The sequence below is a fragment of the Pseudonaja textilis genome, chromosome 1 (genome assembly GCF_049901715.1).
Source record: "Pseudonaja textilis isolate UNSWEBS1 chromosome 1, rPseTex1.2, whole genome shotgun sequence".
Lineage (NCBI taxonomy): Eukaryota > Metazoa > Chordata > Lepidosauria > Squamata > Elapidae > Pseudonaja > Pseudonaja textilis.
In genome coordinates, this window is record NC_141990.1 from 158,818,506 (window position 1) to 158,838,289 (window position 19,784).

Here is a 19,784-nt window from a genome sequence, read left to right on the forward strand (position 1 = left end):
ATAATCTTGGGTTTAGTGGCCACTGGAAATCTAACCAGAGACATTGTGATATCAATGATACAGATTCCAGTGGGGATGGTGTGCTTTGCTGGAGGTGACATCGGACTACCTGAAGGCTAAAGAGTAGAACTAAGTGTTTTCTAGGAGTAAGAGTAAATAAGAAACCAAAAGACAAAATAACTTTAGAGAAAATAAAAAATCCTTCCTTTATTAGTACCCCCCCCCCCCCAAAAAAAACTATATGAAGGGATATTGTCTGAGATAGAACTGAGCCAAGACATAAAAGCAGACATGTTACCTTCTTACTTGATTGATTGACTAGTTGATTAAATGCCATCAAGTCAGTTTTAGTTCTTAGTTATACATAGGTAGACCTCCAAGATGATCTACCCACAACCTGGCACTTCAGGTTTCCAATGCTATACCCACTGCCTCTGTAATGAAATCTGTCCACCTTGCCACCCTCTTTCTTTTTCTTTCCTTTTCCTTTTCCTTTTTTTCTTTCTTTCCACCTTTCCCAACATTTTAGACTTTTCAAAAGAGCTAGATTTTTACATAATGTGTCTAAATGTGATGCTCTAGCATTCCCACTTTCCTAAGAAAATGCTTCTCTTTAACCAGTGACTTCTTTTGGTGGTGTTTGACTTCCTCAGTTATCCAGAGTGCATCCCAGTAACTCTCATCACCTGTTCCCACAGTAACTGAATGCTTGATCCATGCTGGTGGCAATAGTTGTTCTACTTATTTGTAGTGTGTTGGCAATTACTTATTCCTTGTTTCTTACATATACTGTATGCTGTGATCCTTGTTAAGGATAATTCATGTTTTTGCTGGCTGTAGTGTTTGCTGGCCACAGGGCTAACATTATGATTATGGTTAATATTATGATTAACATTATGGTTTACCACTCAGAGTCATTGGTTTGAGCTGAGTGGTTATACAAATTGAATAAATGGACAAAAATTGGAATGAAGCACCTTGTTTTTGCCAATAGAAAATTGGCTTCTTTGTTAACTAGATTGGTACCTCATGAGATGAAACCATTACTGTCTTGTCTTAATTCAGGCAGTTGTTCAAATAATCTCGGTATTGTTGTGTCTTCATAATTCCAAGGCAAGATGACTTTTTATATTTCCTGGCAATGAAGTGATAGCTGTATGTTTAAATTCCCACAAGAAACCAAGCTACTTTTTCTTCTGGGCTCCCTTTATAAATGTCCATGACATGAGCCAGGGAGCAAGAGAAATGCAGTCTGTTCTTGTATTGTTTAACATATGAGTTTACTTACCTTAAGTGGAGATTTTAGGATCCTGTATCACTGCCTGGGAGATGATTTGCTTTACTGTATATTACGATCTATGAGTTGACAAAGTAGAAAAAACGTCTTGCATTTTAATATCTTTTCTCCCTCTCTGATGGAAATCACCGGGATGGAAAATTTCTGTGTCAGGGATGAGACTGGTATAAAGCTGTGCTATTTTAAAGGCATTTAAAATATGACATCACTGTGCTTCTCTTCTGCCTTGTTGGTTCTTTTCCAGTAATTAATGAGTGCCATATTATGGTTGTGTCTTAATTCAGAGGTTTCACTTCACTTGAGGATGATTTGGACTCTGATGCATAGCTTATCTAATTCAAATAAAAACTTTCAATACCCCTTTCCATTACTTTTTGCCCTTCCTTCAGGCTTTTAGAAGACCCAGGGTTGTTGGTTTTTTTTTTTTTTATGTTCAGGCAGACATGAGCAGGAGACCGTAACAATAACCAAGGACCACCTAGTCAGCCACAATCATAATCAAGCAGTGGATATATTCACTGGCATGGTAGGCACTACTAACTACTGTAAGGTCTCTGTTGCCTAGAGAGTGCTGCTTAAACAACCACTCTTGCTGCAAGAGAAAACTACTGTATTCCAAACCAGATCCCCTGCTCTATGCTGTCCAAGGTCCTGACAATTCTTGCAACCTTAAAGCTTACCTGATATGACCCTGCTAACTGAAGTGTTATAAATGATACAGCATTCTCTCTGGGAGCCGAGTTCTGTGTGATACCCTCCCCCCCTCCTCCTCCTCCTTCTTCTCCTCCTTCTCCTTCTCCTTCTCCTCCTCCCCCTCCTCCTCCTTCTTCTTCTTCTTCTAAGTCTCCACTTAATTAGTAAGAAGTACCCATGGTGCAACAGTCTTTTGAGTACCAATGGTTCAGCACTACAATAATATGGAAGCTTTCTATCAAATTCTAAAGCCAATAAAAGACTATGCTTTAAGTGAGGAGCTTCTAAAACACAGAATTTTAATGGCAACAACTATTAATTAGAACATACTAAAAATAGCATGTTAATCCAAAAATTCTTAATGGTATTCTTGCATAGGACCACTTTTTTGGTATATTTTAGAATGGAAAATAGAGATATTTTGTGCTTGGATTTTATTGTGGAAATTATAAATAAATTATAAAAGCAAGGTTTTCATCTAGGATCTGTTTATATGGTGATGCTTATGTAAACAGCACCACAATGTCAGAAAAGAGTATATTCTGGGAAAGAAACTGAAAGAGCTAGAAAGCTTTATTCTCTAGATATTCAGATTAAAAAGACAATAAAAACTAAACAGAATGTTTGTTTGTTTGGCTCAGAATATAGATTGAAAATTGCAACTTTCAGTTAAAGGGGGCAAAGTATCTCTATATTTGAAACAAATATCTGGCATGTTACAATTTGGAGAAATCTATTCACTAGTTAGTTTTTCCTTCTCTTTGTTAAAGATACAGTGTTCTTTATAAATGGGCGACTTGTTTCTGTCACTTTCTCTTCTCTATATTATTTTGTTGGCCTTTTTATATAGGCAAAATTAGATTATTTTTCTGAAGAATTATAAGAGATTTATGAAACATTAAAATAGTAATAATTTCTTAAGAAACTGTTTTAAATATTTCAGGTGTTTGAAATATGCTGCACTATAGGACTGAAGTATTGTTAATTAGTCCTAATCACTACTCTGCGTAGTGTTTCAGGACTCCTTTTTTGTTAATGCAGTTGCTTATCAGAAAAATGCTTTGCTTTATAACAACTTGAAGGGTATTTGGAATTTGAGTTGAATGTGTCATGCTCATTTTTTATTTCAGTTTTGCATTTATTCACTCATAAATCAATTATACATGTATTAGATTTTCATGTCATTCAGTAGTTTCCTTTAATTGAAATGATTGTGTATTTATTTTTTATGCACTTTTCCTAATAAATACATTTTAGCATACAATTTAAAACATTAATTTTTACACACATATTTTTGAGTTAAGAATTGCATTTCAAATTCTGGGTATGTGCATAATTTTAGATCCTTCATTTTGGTTATTTAAAAATGTTAACTAATAATCAGTTTGATGTTTCCCCAGTTCAGTAAGCAAAAATCAGTATAAGTAATCAACGGATGATGAAAATATGCCAGTTCCATAATTGCCTGTTAGTATACTTATATAAGTTTTAATTTCAATGTTGAGAAAAAATGCTAGATAAAATATGTAGATTAGAGACAATTGTCTATTTATTCCTATTTTCAAAAAAAAGAAAGAAACATTGATAATCTGTTAACATGAATGTGTAATTGTTCTAATCAGGAGAAGAATAAGAATGACATTGTAATGCATTCCAAATAACTTCTCCTTTAGAACTGTGATTTGTATTAAAGTTGCTTAGCATTTGAAAGAAGCATTTCATTTTTGACCTTCACATGAAATTTATTGCTGTTTCTTTTCTGGATTAACGGAAAGATTTTCTTATTCAAACTTTTCTTGTCAGTTCTATAGAAACCCCAGCTTTTAAAGAGGAGATGATACAATACTGAATTTAAAAAACAAGTGTTAATTATTATAAAAAACTTCAAACTTAATTTTGTCAACGAGCTGTCTAAAATACAGACGTATTCTTAATTCTCAAAAAAAGTTGACATGCAGTTTTATATAAATGTGCACAACAAAATAGACAAAAAAAATCAACCTGGTATATTATGTCAGAGATATATACATACACACACACACGCACACATGCATTATATGTATTTTGTGATTAAGTTTATATCATAGACATTAATTTACAGATTATGTGATTTACAGATTTTGTGATTAAGTTTGTATCATAGACATTAATTTACAGATTAATGGCCAAAGTAAAAGTGGAATTCAAAGACCGAAGTAATTTACCTTCTCTTCCTTTGTGGAAGGTTCTTTTTGATCTTCCTCTGAAAGCTGATGTACAAGGGGTGTGTGGGGTGGGCTGTGTATCCTGTGGCTCCTGACATCTTTCCAGTATCTGTATTACTGCATAATTTTATTATGGAAATAATAAAATTGCTTCAGATGTGTAATAACTGCTGAAGTCTTGCATAGAAATGTTGGTGGGAATGTTTATGTACCAGTTTGTTTGACACCCAATTCCTATTCATTTATTTATATACTGCAAAATTAGTATGTGGCCTACACCTGGGTGTACCTTACACAGAAACAGTTTACATTGTTTTGTCTAATAAATACTACATGAAATAAGGGACTTCGTTCTCATTTCTGCAATCTCTGAGATTAACTTCAAATAATCTAGCCACTGTTAAAAAACAAACTGTATTTGTTAAACAGTTCCAGAATATAAACAATGAACTACAGGTAATAATGTTCTCCACAAAGAACTCACATATTTAAACTGATTTTTCCTGGGGTTTCCTTTTGTTCAAAAATAGTTACAAATGTCTTCTTCATTCTTCCATATGAGCTTGGTTTGCATCTCAGAATATTCTTGGTATATGCTTGAATAATAGGCTGTTCTTTGTTTCTGACTTCTAAAACCAAATCCAGTTTAAACATCTACCTGACTGCAACAAGCCAATATAATTATATATTAATATTTTATTTATTATCTTACTCAATAGTAATTGATCTTTACTGGCTGACTTTTTAGCATAAAATTATTCTTTTAAAAATTGCAATACATCTGCTGAACAATGAGATTTTGAAATGAAATTGGTTATGCAGTCAAGCTATGTTATGTTTTATTATTATCACATACAATTTCAAAAAAGCTGAGGAAAATCAAAACAGAACAATCCAATTTAACATTAATATAAATATAATTCAAGAAACATTGAAATGAAAGATTTTGAAGGAAAATGGAAAAGCTATAATTCAATATCTGAAATGAGTTTTCAAACAGTCCTTTTTTATTTTCTAGTTTAATAACCCTTTTTATATTTTAGACTTTTAGGCTTCCTAATTTCACATAATTTTAGGCCTAATTTCAAAACCTTTTAGAAGCTGTTGGCTCAGATCTCTAATAATAGCTTAATGAATGTTGTTAATGACCATAGAAACCAAGAACATCACTCATGATAACATAAATAATGTATCTGAGGTCTTTCTGCAGAGGGGGTGGAATAAGATGAAGTTATAAAAAGATTTAGCATCTTCTGAACATCCCTTTCTGATCAATGAGAATGGAGAAATATGCACTGGAAAGTACATGTTCTGAAATACATAGGTCTCAGGTTTTAAATTTAAGCATTTTAAATTGAGCCAGGAAACTGATTGGAACCCTGACTAATAGATAGTAATCTGAAAATTCTGACCCAGGTGAAGCTCCAAAACTCTCTTCATGATAAGTTTTCTACAGAAACTGCTACCCCAAAATTGTTCTAGATTTGCTACCTTTCTCTTGGCTTCCTTTTAATTGAACTACAACTAGTCAACTGTAAAATTTATCTTCATTTCCTCTTTAGAAATGACAAAGGAAGTTCCTGAACTTTCCAGCCTAGATAATAAAGCATGAATTCAAATATTAAAAAGATCATAAAATATATATGTACATTTCAGAAATGAAATTTGGCTGTTAGATCTAATTTCTATCAAAAAGTCCATGTACACTTATATAAAAATACAATTTGCTAATTTTATTACTGTCTTCCAAGTGAAACTATCCAGAATTATAACATATGATTAATGTTTGAAGCCAGCACATCTGTAAAGTCACTTTAAAGATTGCTGTTTCAGAGCATATTATGAAATGTCAACATTTGGCATACTTGTTAATGCACAAATGTATTCCCAGTATGCATTCTAACATTGACAACATAAAACTATATATCTCTTCAAAACTGAGAAACAAAAATTCATGATAAATATATTGAAAAGTACACAATAAAAATTGTTAAGGGAATTATAAAGAAGTCTCAAACTGATTTTTAAGACATCTGTGTTGTAAGTATGAGTGAACCCTTGGGAAAAAGTACAATAATGCATTGGAAGAAAATGCCTTTTATACTAGCCTTAAGTTGCAAGCTGTAAGAACAAACAGGGATCAATAACTCATGAATTGAAATGACAAATTGTACAAACTAGTATCCTGTTTTTGAAATGTTTTTATTTGCAGGTAATAATCACATTGTGCATTTTACTGAATACTTGTTTCTTGTTGGCTAGGAGTCAGATCTAACACACACACTTTCATTTGTTTATCTTTAAAACATTTTGCACATCTTTACTTTTGATTTGTATGTTGTATCTATTGTAGGTTATCATTCTGATAAAACTGTACTTTGGATAATCGATTTACTGAGGAAATGTCCAAATATCCCAATCCGAAAGGAACTGTGCTGTATCTGGTTTCTGGACTTGTCCATCTTATAACTCAGTAATGTTTTATACTCCTCAGGAGATAATATTGCAGATAATATTCCTGTGTGTATTTGTTCCATCTCATCAACTGAAGGTTAAGAGAAAATAATTAGGAACCCCAAGATATTCCAAAAACGCAATGAAAGCATATTACGATATATGCCACTGACATGTTATACTGCAATATCTAGAGGGCTAACTGTCCTCTTGTGGAAAATCATTAAAGAGAGATCCAACCTAGAACTAAAGGGAAATTTCTTGACAGTGAGAACAGTTAGTCAATGGCTTGCCTCTGGAAGGTGTGGGTACTCCATCACAGAAGGTTTTCAAGAAGAAACTGGACAGCCGTTTATTCAGAATGGTATAGCAGGGGTTAGACTAAAAGACCTCCAAGATCCCTTCCAACCCTATTAGTCTATGTCCTATGATCTTGTCAGTAGACAGTAGTCCTGGATTTTCTCCAGGTAGCATTTTTAAAGGTATAAATGCATTAAAATGTGCCATTGATTCTCTTATATGTACAAGATAGCCTTTTCTCATGTCTCTTTGCTAAAGATATATGCTTATAGAATGGTTCTTTACAAATTTCCATCATAGATGGAATGTTAGGAACTTAATCATACTTATGAAGAATGTTGCTCTAAACATCCTTATACTGTTGAAAAAAAATAACTTTGTGGCTGTAACCTGGTTATAATTTGGGCACAGCTGAGGATTTTAGCATGCTTTCTGCACTATATATGAGTCACAAGTCTGTTACTTGGAGGAATTCTTTGGTAATTTCTAAAAGCAGTTTTATATGGGCTTTCCATCATCCAAAGCCCCCTCACAATCAGGACAAAAATGATGTTGATCACTCTTTTTTTTTTTTTGGCAATTGACATTCCAAGGCAGTCCAAGACCGACAAATGTCCAGATGCAACATTTGGCAAAAATGAAGCTTTTGTGTCACATCTGCTCCCACCTGGACATAGTCAGAAGGATAAATAAATAAGAATGCCTTCTGGAAGTCCTGCACAAATTCTTGCCTTTTCAGGATTCTCAGAGATCATTCTTCCATTTTCTCCCCAGTCCAGGTGCTGATTAGTGGAACACCAATGCCTTTATTCTCACAATTTTCTTGGTCTTGTTCTATGATCTATATAAAGCAATGGCAAACATTTCAGAGTAAAATTGTGTGAGGGCTCAAATTTACCCCACTCCCCTTTTTTTTAAACTGACCCAAATCATGAAAGACTACTCTTCTTTCTCTATAAGATTCTGAAACCCGTTAAGTCTTGTGAAATTTCAACATTTCCACACACAAAATCTCATATAAGAACATTGTAATCTTTTAAGCCACTTTTTAAATTAAGAATATTTTATTTGTAAAGTTCATAGGTACCCTCCTAACTCCTGATTTGTAGTGTTTACTGTGCTGTATTGATCTATATTCTTGGCAAGTATCTATAGTTCAAATATGAATGTTTCATCTAGATTCAGGAAAGAGATCCATTTCTTTTTCAATTTATCTAGAGAATATGTCTTCCCACAGAGAAAATCCACGGATGTTTGGTCTTGCTGGTTGAGTCAATGATGAATGAAAGGCATGATGCTACCCAAAGCATAAGAGATCAGAATGCTCTTGGCAAGTCCTGGAAAATAAACATTTATGATTAAAAACTTTATTTCCTAACACTGGAAGTTCAAACCCATTTGGGATTTTTAACAAACCTTGTTGTTAAACATTTTGGTTTGTTAATGATTTAGAATGCTAGGATTAAACTTTAAAGAAACAAAAACATACTACTTTGTATTAATTAAAATCCATAAATCACTTTTAAAAAAATGCCTATGGGACAATTACAATTACTTTTACTAGAAAGCTTGCACATTCTGAAGATGGAGGAAAAAGAAAGAGTACATCATGCCTTTGAGCTGAGTTTCCCTGCCCCCCATCAACAACAATATTTAAAGCAAAGCTTTCTGTATATGTATATATAGTTTTTTGTCATATATAGAACATAGTCATTAAGGAATATCTTTGGGGAGAAATGTGTGCCATGCAAATCTATCAGAAAAAGTAATCCAACAATCTTCCAGAGTCTGGTGATCTGCAAAATCTGACAGGCCCAAAGAGCATTACCATTGGTGAAAGATTTTGGGAGCTGTAGTTATCAATAGATAGATCATAGAGGACGCACTTCGCTGCTGCCTCCTCCTATGTCTTGCTCTTAAAACTGATGAACCTGGGTAGCCCTGAACCTGTGGAAAGTTTACTAACAGCCTAGAATGAACTGAATAGTATTGTTTGTGAGAAGACTCCTGTTTTGCTGTGAGGTATTTGACCTGTCTATCTCACGATGGCTCTGAAGCCAAAGCGAATGCATCAGATTACATTTAAGATACTATTTTGAAATATTTAAGATATTTTGAAATATTGATAGCATAGTGCAAATATATGTGTGTATCAATGTAACATGCATGAAGAGGAATGACTTGGGGGATAAAGCAAAATGATGGACAATGAGGGACTATGTCCAAACTATTATACAATAAAGTTTTAGCTTACAGTGTACTCTGTAATCTGTGGTAAAAATCTGATAAGAAAGAACACACTGGACAAATGAATTAGACCTAGCAGCTGTCATGATACTCTAAGCTTGGTTTGCATTAACCATGCTTATTTTTTAATGGTTGGGCATATTGTGCGAACTTAGTTCATGTGGTTCTTGGTTATACTATGCAAGCAACAAGATGAAGTTGTTGGGTGAATAAATCTACTTTGTTTTGTTTCTCCAGCCTATCCAACCAGCTCTCTTGGCTTTTGATTTTCTGATAGGTGAAAAGAACCATGGCCTATGATATAGAAATAAATATTAAGAATTTAAGAACAGCTGAGGGCCAGAGTGGTGATGGTGGAGCCTAATTTGGTATTAGTTAGCTACATGGAAAAAGGGAGAAACCAATCATTTTCTTGTTTCTACAATTAAAATAATTCCTTTGAATGTGCCGTTAAGTACTGTATTGTTAAACCAACTACAGATTTTTCCCCTTCTAGAGGGACATTTTATGGACAAATAAATCTTTGCCATTGGTTCTGGGTCATTTCATTTATTCCCTCCCCCACAGATTCAAAAACTTTTTTTTTTAAGGGAAATGAGTTCACAGGTTTTGAGTACCATGCACAGTATGTTTTGAGAGGTTATTTATCTGAAAAATTGTTAAGTTTGTCATGAGCAGGATAGAACCCTGAGTTTTTAATCTTTGCAAGTATGAAGTGCAAGTACTTGTTTATCCACAATGTATTTTGAGAATCCCAGACTGATTCTAGTGAAGAATGCAATACGTGATAGATTTTTCACCGTTAATCCAGACTTGCATTAAAGCTTTGATTAATCTAAGAAAATGCACTGAAGTAGGTTCCTGTAAAATGGGAGGTCACAATTTGTTTAATCATTTATCACAAATAAATAAATAAACAAACAAACACACTAAGCTGTAAACCTTGAAATATAGTGGCTGTATCCATACAACGCAAACAGGCAAGCCACTTTTAGCTGTGTATTGAGTGAACATAAAATAGAAACAAGCAATTTAAGAATCAATTCACAAAATCAGGAACTGCTGGATTATTTCTATTCTATTGTATGATGTTTATGGTGGAATAAACTGTGACAATTTTTTCCTCTTAAAGAAATTGGTATAAATTTTAAAAGTATTTCAGATATAATCTTGGAATTTTAGGTTTTCTGCCAATAAAACAAGTAATTGTTTCCAAAAAATTTGGTCAAAGTAGTACGAAGGCCCATCTTAAAAACATTGAGATATAAATCTAGAATTGAGAAAATATGTAATTGAAAACTAGAGAGTCATGTTGGTGTAGTTGTTAAAGCATCAGATTAGAAACCAGAAGACCATGAGTTCTAGTTTCACCTTGGGCTCAAAGCCAGTTAGGCCAGTCACATTCTCTTAGCCCCAGGAAGCAGGAAATGGCAAATCACCCCTGTGCTTTATAACTCTCTTTGCTGTGTGATCATATCAGATAAAAGAATGACTCTCTGCTCAGACTAGATCAATTAAACTGTGTGAGGGTTTTCTTTGTTTCCTCAAGAAATCCTAAATAGATCAGAAAACTTCATCAGATGTTATTTCCCGGACTCTTCATTAAATCACAGCTCTAATTCCTGGACTCCAAAAGATAGGACTTATGAAATAGAGCTCTCTTTGCATAAATTAGAATGATAAACGCAGGAAAGGCTGAATGTCTCTTAAAACATTTGCAGCTGTCTAGTATGGTCAGAGAGGGCTAGTAGAATCTCAAAGGTGTAGGCTGGATTGGAAAGTTTAAAAGACCATCCCAACAAAAGGCAATGGCAAAATGGTAAAGCATGTTTGTATTGTTGCCAAGAAAATTAGAAGCTTGTGCCTACAAATTCACCATGGGCTATGCTCAATAGAATGGATTTTTTTTTAAAAAAAAGTTGCATCCCAAAGGTCTATGTGAGGAATGTCAAACTGACGTGGGCCGAATGCATCACATGCTAGCCCTGCCCCCGCCCAGTTTAGCAAAGGGGGTGAAAGTCCCAAGTCGTCACATGATGACAGTGTGACAACATGAGTTTGACACCCCTGGTCTATGCATTTGCCATTAGTATAAAGCAGGATGTCCCTGTTGCTATAAGGCAATTGTTGTAAACCAGGGATATCAAGCTTGCGTTGTCACAGCATTGTCACATGACGTATCATGACTTTTTCCCCCTTCGCTAAAGCAGGCGTGGGTGTGGCCAGCGCATGATGCATCCGGCCTGCGGGCTGTGAGTTTGACAACCATGTTGTATACCAAATATTTCTGTGGACAAATTACTGTAATGAATCAAAGCACTGTGGTTATTCTTAGTAGTCTTTCTGCTATAGTATGGCAAGTGCTAAATGTATATCCAGTATATCGTACAATATGATACAATCTGCAGGACCCTTGATTTCCTATTTCCCCAGTTCTTTTGGGTTAAGCAGAGAAAGAGAACACTCAAAAGGACATCTTTGCAATAGGGACTCCAAGCAGATCAATTCATTAGATAAAAGCTTCAAACTATTTTTTTCTATTTCCTAAGAAATACCAGTATTACAGTCAGAGAGATTTGTGTTCTCTTTATCTACAATCTAAATTGGCTTTTTAATGGAGTCAGCATTATTTAAATAGTCTGAGTGGACAGATATGTTTTCGTTACAAGCAACTTTTTCTCTAGCAAACTTTCTCTAACAAAGTCTAACCTTTGTTGTAGATATTACCAAATTGATGGATTGCTTTTTTTTTTTAATTACAGGGTTGTTCTGGCTGTGGAAAATGTGACTGCAGTGGAATAAAGGGGCAAAAAGTAAGTATTCTGTATGTACAGTATTTTTCCCTCCTTGCCAATTTTGAATAAATCAGAAAAAATGACTTTTAATACTACCAGGGTACCCAATTTGGGAGCGGGGGTAACATTTAGCTATTTGGAAGTAAAAATTGGACATGACCAAATTGGAAAACACAGGGCAGAGATTGAAGATAAAAGCTGTGATAAATGACTGGGTTGTCTGAGGAACCACCTCTCTCCCTCCTCTCTCCACCAACAAACATTTGAAATAAAGTTTTGCAATGACCTCTGAAATGACTTGCTTTTGAATGCCTTGAAAATACATATAAGAATGGGGTTTTCCTAATATTAAATCTACAAGCCTGAGAAACTTCATATTACAAATCTCAATTTTTAATGGTTTTAGGAAGGACATTCTTTGCAGGGTCATAGCCACTTTATCCCCTTGGGAAAACAGTTTTAGAAAATCTCATACTTCTTTATGGATATATTACTATTAATCCTTGCCCATTTATAGAAATGCAGAAAACAAAAATTAATACTGATGTTTAAACAATTTATTAATAAAATTAAGCAGTCAGCTGAAAAATCCTATCAGGTTCACTGAATGGAGCTATTATCTGAGTAAGAGTCAGTGTTGTTTAAAAACATTCTGAAAATTATACATCTTAAATTTTAGAGTATGTAATGTTCAGAAGAAGTAAGAAACCATATCAATATCTTTGTTAATACCCAAAGGCATAATAGCTTGTTTCAGAGCCACTGAAAACAATATCCTGTGGATAAAATAGCATAGATAATGGCCTCACCCCGGCTATAACCTTTTAATATACATAATAGCAGCAGAATAGATGTAGAAAGTAGAAGACTGGTGATCTTTCTGTTCTGCATGAAGGAGACAATTTTTGATGAATAGGGATAATGTAGCCAACAATCTGATGCTTTTTAATTTTTAAATCTCTGGTGACACTGCTGACACTGGTATTTCTGTTTAATTTATTAGGACATTGCCTATCTGCCATTTTAAAAAGTATTTCTAGCAGTAATGACAGCATAAAGTTTGTTGTTGTGTTGTACACTTTAAGTAAGGTATAAATTAACATTTGTATAGTAAAAGCTGCTGTAGATACTAAATGACAAAACTTGTTGCAGTAAAATAGAACGTTTGTTTGTTTTAATTCCAACTTAGTCCAGTGTGGACTGAGCAAAAAGAATGCTGGTGGGGTCCATAGGATTCTTGGGTTGCAATATTTGCACCCTTGCACAAGACATCTGTCACATCTCATAATGATTGGCCTTATTGGACATGCAACAGCCAACATCAAACACATTGTTTTCTAGCTCAGTGCAATAATAGTATTAACTGTATTTTTGAACCAGAATTCCCCCCCCCAGATGTTATTAGTAAAATCCTACAAAATTTTGGATAAGAACCATAATATGATACTTTAAAGGGCAATATTTTATCAAAATGTTCTGAGCTCTTGTTTACTGAGCTGATATGTTTTGAAGTAGGCAGAAAATGTGATCCAACAAAAAGAGTAACTGTTACTGTTATAAAATGAAGAAATGTTTCTTTCATAAGAAAGATCTCTAGACAGAATTATTTTCAGTGTATCATAATGGGCTTAATAGTTACGTCATTTTCACATTTCTTTCAATCTATTTTGACTAATAATTAACTCAAAGATCAGCAACCTTTTCAAGTTTGGGATGATATTACATGGTCTCATGTGATTGGTATGAAACTTCCCCATTCCCAACCTCCCCCCCCTACAATTTGAAAATGATTTCAAACATTTAAATTTTTTTTTTTAATTTTCAAACATTTCTTTTAGGGAGTTGCAGGAAATTTGCAGGCTAATAGATTGGAAGCTGACCAGAGTAGGTTATAAGATGGGTGGCTATATAAATGTTTAAATAAAGAAAGAAAGAAAATAGATAATTGAGGTCCTAGTTTAGTTTACTTTATTGTCATTGCACCTTGTACAATGAAATTAAGTGCCATCTTCAGTGTACATTATAACTATAAAAATAAAACACAAACACACATTCTTCACATTCTATACAACTGAATTGAAAACCCAATATTGCATTAATATTGCACTATACAGTAGAATTCAATATAGTTATTGCCCTGTGGTAGAAGCTGTTTTTAGCCTATTTGTCCTTGTTTTTATTATCCTGTACCGTCTGCCGGATGATAATAGTTTTTAAAAAGGGGTGCTCAGGATGGGATAGATCTTTGAGAATGTTTTGAACTTTCTTAAGGCAGTGGGATGGGAGCTATAAAGCTCTTCCAAAGAGGAAGAGCCTCAACAAATACTGTTTCTGACTAGACACATCGCATAAAGATAAAACTATTGTGGGAAGTGACATTAATGAAAACTAACAAAAAGTTTCACTTTTCTAGATCCATCTGAAAATTTTCTTAACCAGAAGCAAAATGAGTATGTTATTTTTTGTGTCTGAAAATGTAATCACATGAGTGAATGTAATTATAGTATTCACCTGCTAAGTTACACAGAATTTTACATTAACACAGCAAACTAAATCTGATACACTGATATTAGCTGAATAATGGCTTCAAATAGTGTTGACATTCTGCTGTCATTAAATTAATCCCAACCTTGGAAAAAGAACCTGGTGGCTTAAATCTAGTTTGCTTATCAAATGAGCTAGTATGAAAAATATTTTAAAAATATTTTATAAGAATTCAATTTACCCATTCATCCCACATATTCTATAGAATATAGAAACTTTAAAAATAATGATTTGTTCATTAATTTTGCAAGAAATAAAAAAAAATTAAGCAACATCTCCGAAAGCAAATTTAGGCTGGAGACATTCTTTTTTTGAAAAGATCTTGTGACACAGCAGGGTTGTCAAACTCATATCATTACATGTGATGTATCAGGACTTTTTTCCCCTTTGCTAAATTGGGCAGGGGCATGGAGTTTGACAGCCCTGTGATACAGCATAAAAAGACTGCTGCGGAAATGGGTATCACTCTGCCTGGAAAAAGCAGATCAGGACAATGTAGAGACACCCATAATTTATTTAGATTGGCAGATTTATACTTTTCAACGAAAGAAAGAAAACTCTAGATACTGTTTTTGAAAAGAAGAATAACAATGCCTTTAACTCATATTAAAAATGAACACAAGAGAAGGTTACTATCATAGAATCTCGGAGTCAAATTTCATTCCCCATTTCTGTAAAAATCCAAATTAAAGCATCCCCAACATTGACTATTATTCCATATTCTGAACTTTGGAGATAGCAAGTTGCGCTCTTCTTATAATATTATTTCATTTTTCTGAAGAGTGTTATTGTATCCTGTCTGGTCATCTTCAATCTTTTTCTTAAGGCTAAACATTATTCAGTTCCTTCAGTCTCTGATTGTAAGATTGATATATCCAATATCCTGTTTGTTCTCATTAACATTCTCATTGCACGTTCCAATTTCTTTGAACTTTTTAATGAATGGTACTTAAAATAAACACAATATTTGAAGCATAATAGCCATCAGTCTTTAACATTTAATTTGGATTTCTGTACTAAGAAAGAGATTGAATTCAATGGCCTACATTCTTCCTCCCTTGTTTCTTTTACCATTAATGGTAATAAACTAAGTAATGATACTTTGCCCCAGAATTTAAAGATTAATAATTTTATGTAGCTTCAAAGGTGAGGATCTAGTGATGGGTCAGCTGTGAGTCATCAGTGAGTCTTGTGATGGGTCTTATGATAAGAAGATTACATCAAGTCAGGGTCATTGGGAGGTGAAATTGCTAGTGGGGGGATTGCATAGGTTGGTTGACAGTACTGTCTCTGGTTGGTTGTGTGGTTGATTGGGCTTCTGAGAAGTTCATAGGCTGGTTGTAGGTCAATGTATCTGTTGATGGAATTGCTTGTGGAGTGCCAGGCTTCAATGAACTCATGAGCATGGTGGGTGGTAGCTTGGCCAATCAAAAACTTGTGTTTGGTGTCAGTGAGGGTAGAGATTAAAGATTTGGAATCGTGATGGTGTTTGACTGCCAACTGGTGTTCATGGATCCTGTTTTTTAATTGACATAATGTTTATCCTATGTAGAATTGGTTGCAATGGTTGATTTTGTAGATTACATCATTTCTTTTATCCTTCTGTATCTTGTCTTTGGTTCTGGATAATTCCTGGCAGAGTGTGGTTGTGGGTTTGTGAGGTATTGTTATTCCTAGGGTTTAGAGGATTCTGACTGACAACAGACACATTGACCTACAACCAGCCTACAAACCCCCCAGAATCCAAATCAACCGCACAGCCAACCAGAAACAGCACTGACCCTCAATCCATGCAACCCCTGCCCACCAGCAGTTCACCTCCCAATGATCCTGACCTGATGTAATCTCCTTATCACAAGACCCATCACAAGACTCACTCATGACTCACAGCTGTCCCATAGTTGGAGCCTCACTTGGACACCCACACCTGAAGCCCTTATATCCAGAAGAACACTGACATCCCCTAAACTCTGCTGAAAATGTTACCTAGCCTGGTAATGAAATGTTTGGAAACCAACCCACAAGTTAGGAGAATGAACTTTCACCCTCACACTTTTCCCCCTCCAGTCCTGCTCTTTAAAAATGGAAGTTTCAGAATCCTTGGAATTTGATACCAGAGTTTAAAGAAAATATTATTCGGATTGGCCAGTTGTTTCTAATGTTGTTTTTTAAAATTGTTTTTGTGCCTATTCCAGAAGAGCTAAAAACTGGTGAAAAGAGGGAGCAAAAATTAGCAATGGCACCTTCTGGACAATAGTTCTCAGAAAAACCTTTGCAGACATCATACTCTCAAACTCTGTTACAACTTTTTCTGAAATATAGTTTGCTAATTAAAACCCTGACATATATTGTAAACGATTAACAAAGAAGATGAAGTTATGAATGTTGCTTATTATTGCTCTTCTTGTTAATGACGTTGCAATTTTTAAATAATAAATAGAAATGCATAAGAAACATGTATGAATTATTCAGTTAAACTGCTTTAGGCTGCAGCTTATAGCCTGAAAAATATTGCAGAAATTGTCACTGATTTTCTCCCTTTGAGGCTTTCAGCCTTGAAGAAGGAAATCTGATTTCTCCTCCTTCTTCCTTAACAGCCTCGTTGGCTTCAATTTTCTGATTTGTATGTAGGAAGGATTCAAAACTATTATAACTGCCTGGTATAGAGCAGTGGTATCAAACTTGTGGCCCAAGGGCCAGATGCGTCATGTGCTGGCCCCACCCCCGCCCAGTTTATTGAAGGGGAAAAAAGTCTCGATATGTCACGTGATGCCACTGTGATGGTGCGAATTTGACACCCCTGGCGTAGAGAGATCTAATGTGAATTACCAGCTCTCCTTGCCTTCTGTTAACTCCCTGATATCAAATGAAATGTAAATAACCCAGATATTGATCTAAACTGTGTCCTATTCCAACAGGAATGCTTATCCATCTTAAAGTCTACTGTTACTGGACAGGCATTGAGCTTATTGAACTATTCCAAAGTACTATTAGAATTACTCTGCTGGTAATCTGTTGTAATATGTTGTAATAGAATTTTGGGGTGTTGTGGTAACCTAATTCTTTTTATTTATTTTTCAAACTGAGTATTCTGTAAATATTAAACCTTTGTATTTGTAACTGAAGAAATATTATAATTTTAATTAAGTTCTTTGATTATGCTATTTACTAAGAAAACTTTGCAATTTGAAATCACAAATTCTAATGAAATCACACGTTCGTCTGATAAAAGGGACTATTATCCAATTGAGATTATAATTGTTAGTCTTTAAAAGGAATACATGAGTTTTGTTTTGCAGCAAAACACTAACATGGCTAACCAGATGAAAAATGTTTCAATGGCATGTAAACAAATAAAAAAGCAAAAAAGAGATGGAGGTGGAATAATATAAATATTTGTCAGATATTTAATTTTGTACTTATTTCCAGATTGATGTGAAAGATCTTAAACATAAGAGACTTATGCCTCACTTTTAGTTGCATTAACATCTTTAAAAATATAAATGGTAAGTCCAGAAGAGGAGACTCTGCCCTATGAATATAAAAAACGTAATTTAGCCCTTTTTTGCCTCACTGATCTTCCTGTAGCAATGCCCTCTCTGACTTCATGACATTAAGAAGTAAATTCTTATTGGTTTTTTGTTCACTACTATATGTTATACATATTTCTTTCTCCTCTTCCTCTTCTACCATTTTGGGTATCAAGGGATATAAATATATTATATATATATTATACAGTGTGTATTTAATTTTCACAGGGTGAAAGAGGTTTGCCAGGTTTACAAGGCTTAGTTGGATTTCCTGGCGTACAAGGACCAGAAGGGCCTACAGGAGCCTGTGGAGCAAAGGTAAAATGAACCTTATGCCAAACATTAATTTGCAGAATGGTCCTTGAAATCCTGATAACAGTAAACATTTTTTTGTATCTTTTTATAGGGTGATACTGGAGAATCAGGACTACCAGGAACAAAAGGAACTAGAGTAAGTTTGTTTAAACCATTTTTGCTGCTATATATATATATATCATGTCAGTTGTGGTTTGTGTAATAAGCCATAGTAGCCTGGTTTACACAACACTCCAAGTCATTAGTCATGGATTACAAACCACAATAACTGGGCGCATATAATGCACTAGGTTATAACCAATACATTGCATTCTGCATTCTGCTCAGCATGATGCATACTCTACTTTTTTAAAAAGTAGCATTGAACATGTTAGTCATTCTTAATTTGTTGTATTTATTACATGGCAATGTGTATAACACTTTGTAGAGCACAATTTGCATGCCCTGAATTTTATTATTACTTTTTCACCTTCTTACTAGAACGCCATTTGATCCAGTTAGGTAATCAGCTCAACGATGTGAAAATGACAGTGAAGTAGCTATTTACATTTAAGTCTTACTGGGCAAATGTGTCATTTGACCTGTTGTTTGCAAATAAGAACAAGAAAGTATTCAACAGTTTATTAACTAGTTAAAATATTTAAAGAAGAATGAAATATACTCCCATTTAAAAAATTTGAATGCTTTGGTTAAAGCATTCTAAATATTTTTGGAGGTTGGAATCTGAAGTTGTTGTTCTCAAGGATTGTCAGAGAGCAACTGCTTCTCTGAGTTTAGAAGTTCACGCAAGAGCCTCCTGATAGCATCTAGCCACCTTGTTTATCAGCCTCTGTTTCCATGGCTTTCAATTTTCCCAGCATCAGACAAATTGATTATATCTAAGCAATGTCATAAAGCAGAACATCACATGACCATGCCTCTTAGCAAAAGCAGTTTCAGTAGTCCCCTGTTACAATAGTTAAATGAACCGCCATTGGTTGTTAAGCAAGGACTTCATGTAACCTTGATTTCTGGCTTCCTGCCAGCTTCCTGATTAACTTTGCATGCAGGAAGCCTGCAGAGAAGGAGAAAAATTGCAACCATGTGACTGAGGGACATTCAATGGTTAGAAATCCAGGCCGGTTGCTGAGCACCTGACCCATGATCATGAGATTGTGGGGATATGACGATGGTCCTAACATTGAGGATTTGTTGTAAGTATCACTCATTCAGCAGCATCCTAAGTTCAAACAGTTACTGACTTCTGGATGAGGAAAATGGCAGATTACACATCTTTGAAAGCACAGAGACAACAATGCAGTAATAATGTAGCAGCAACCAGTGGACTGGCAGCAAACTCAGTCCAGTAGAAGCTCTTTGGACAAGGTAAGCAGGAAGGACCACTCGCATATGCACCAGATGACAG

The 19,784-nt window shown here is 34.6% G+C and overlaps 1 protein-coding gene across 1 annotated transcript in view; it reads left to right on the forward strand.

Annotated features, from left to right (window-relative positions):
* COL4A1 (collagen type IV alpha 1 chain) overlaps positions 1 to 19,784 on the forward strand; it is a 142,614-nt gene that overhangs the window by 17,033 nt on the left and 105,797 nt on the right. The window contains exons 2-4 of the mRNA XM_026707637.2: positions 11,958 to 12,008; positions 18,293 to 18,382; positions 18,471 to 18,515. Coding sequence (XP_026563422.2) covers positions 11,958 to 12,008; positions 18,293 to 18,382; positions 18,471 to 18,515 — 186 coding nt within the window. The remainder of the gene's footprint in view (positions 1 to 11,957; positions 12,009 to 18,292; positions 18,383 to 18,470; positions 18,516 to 19,784) is intronic.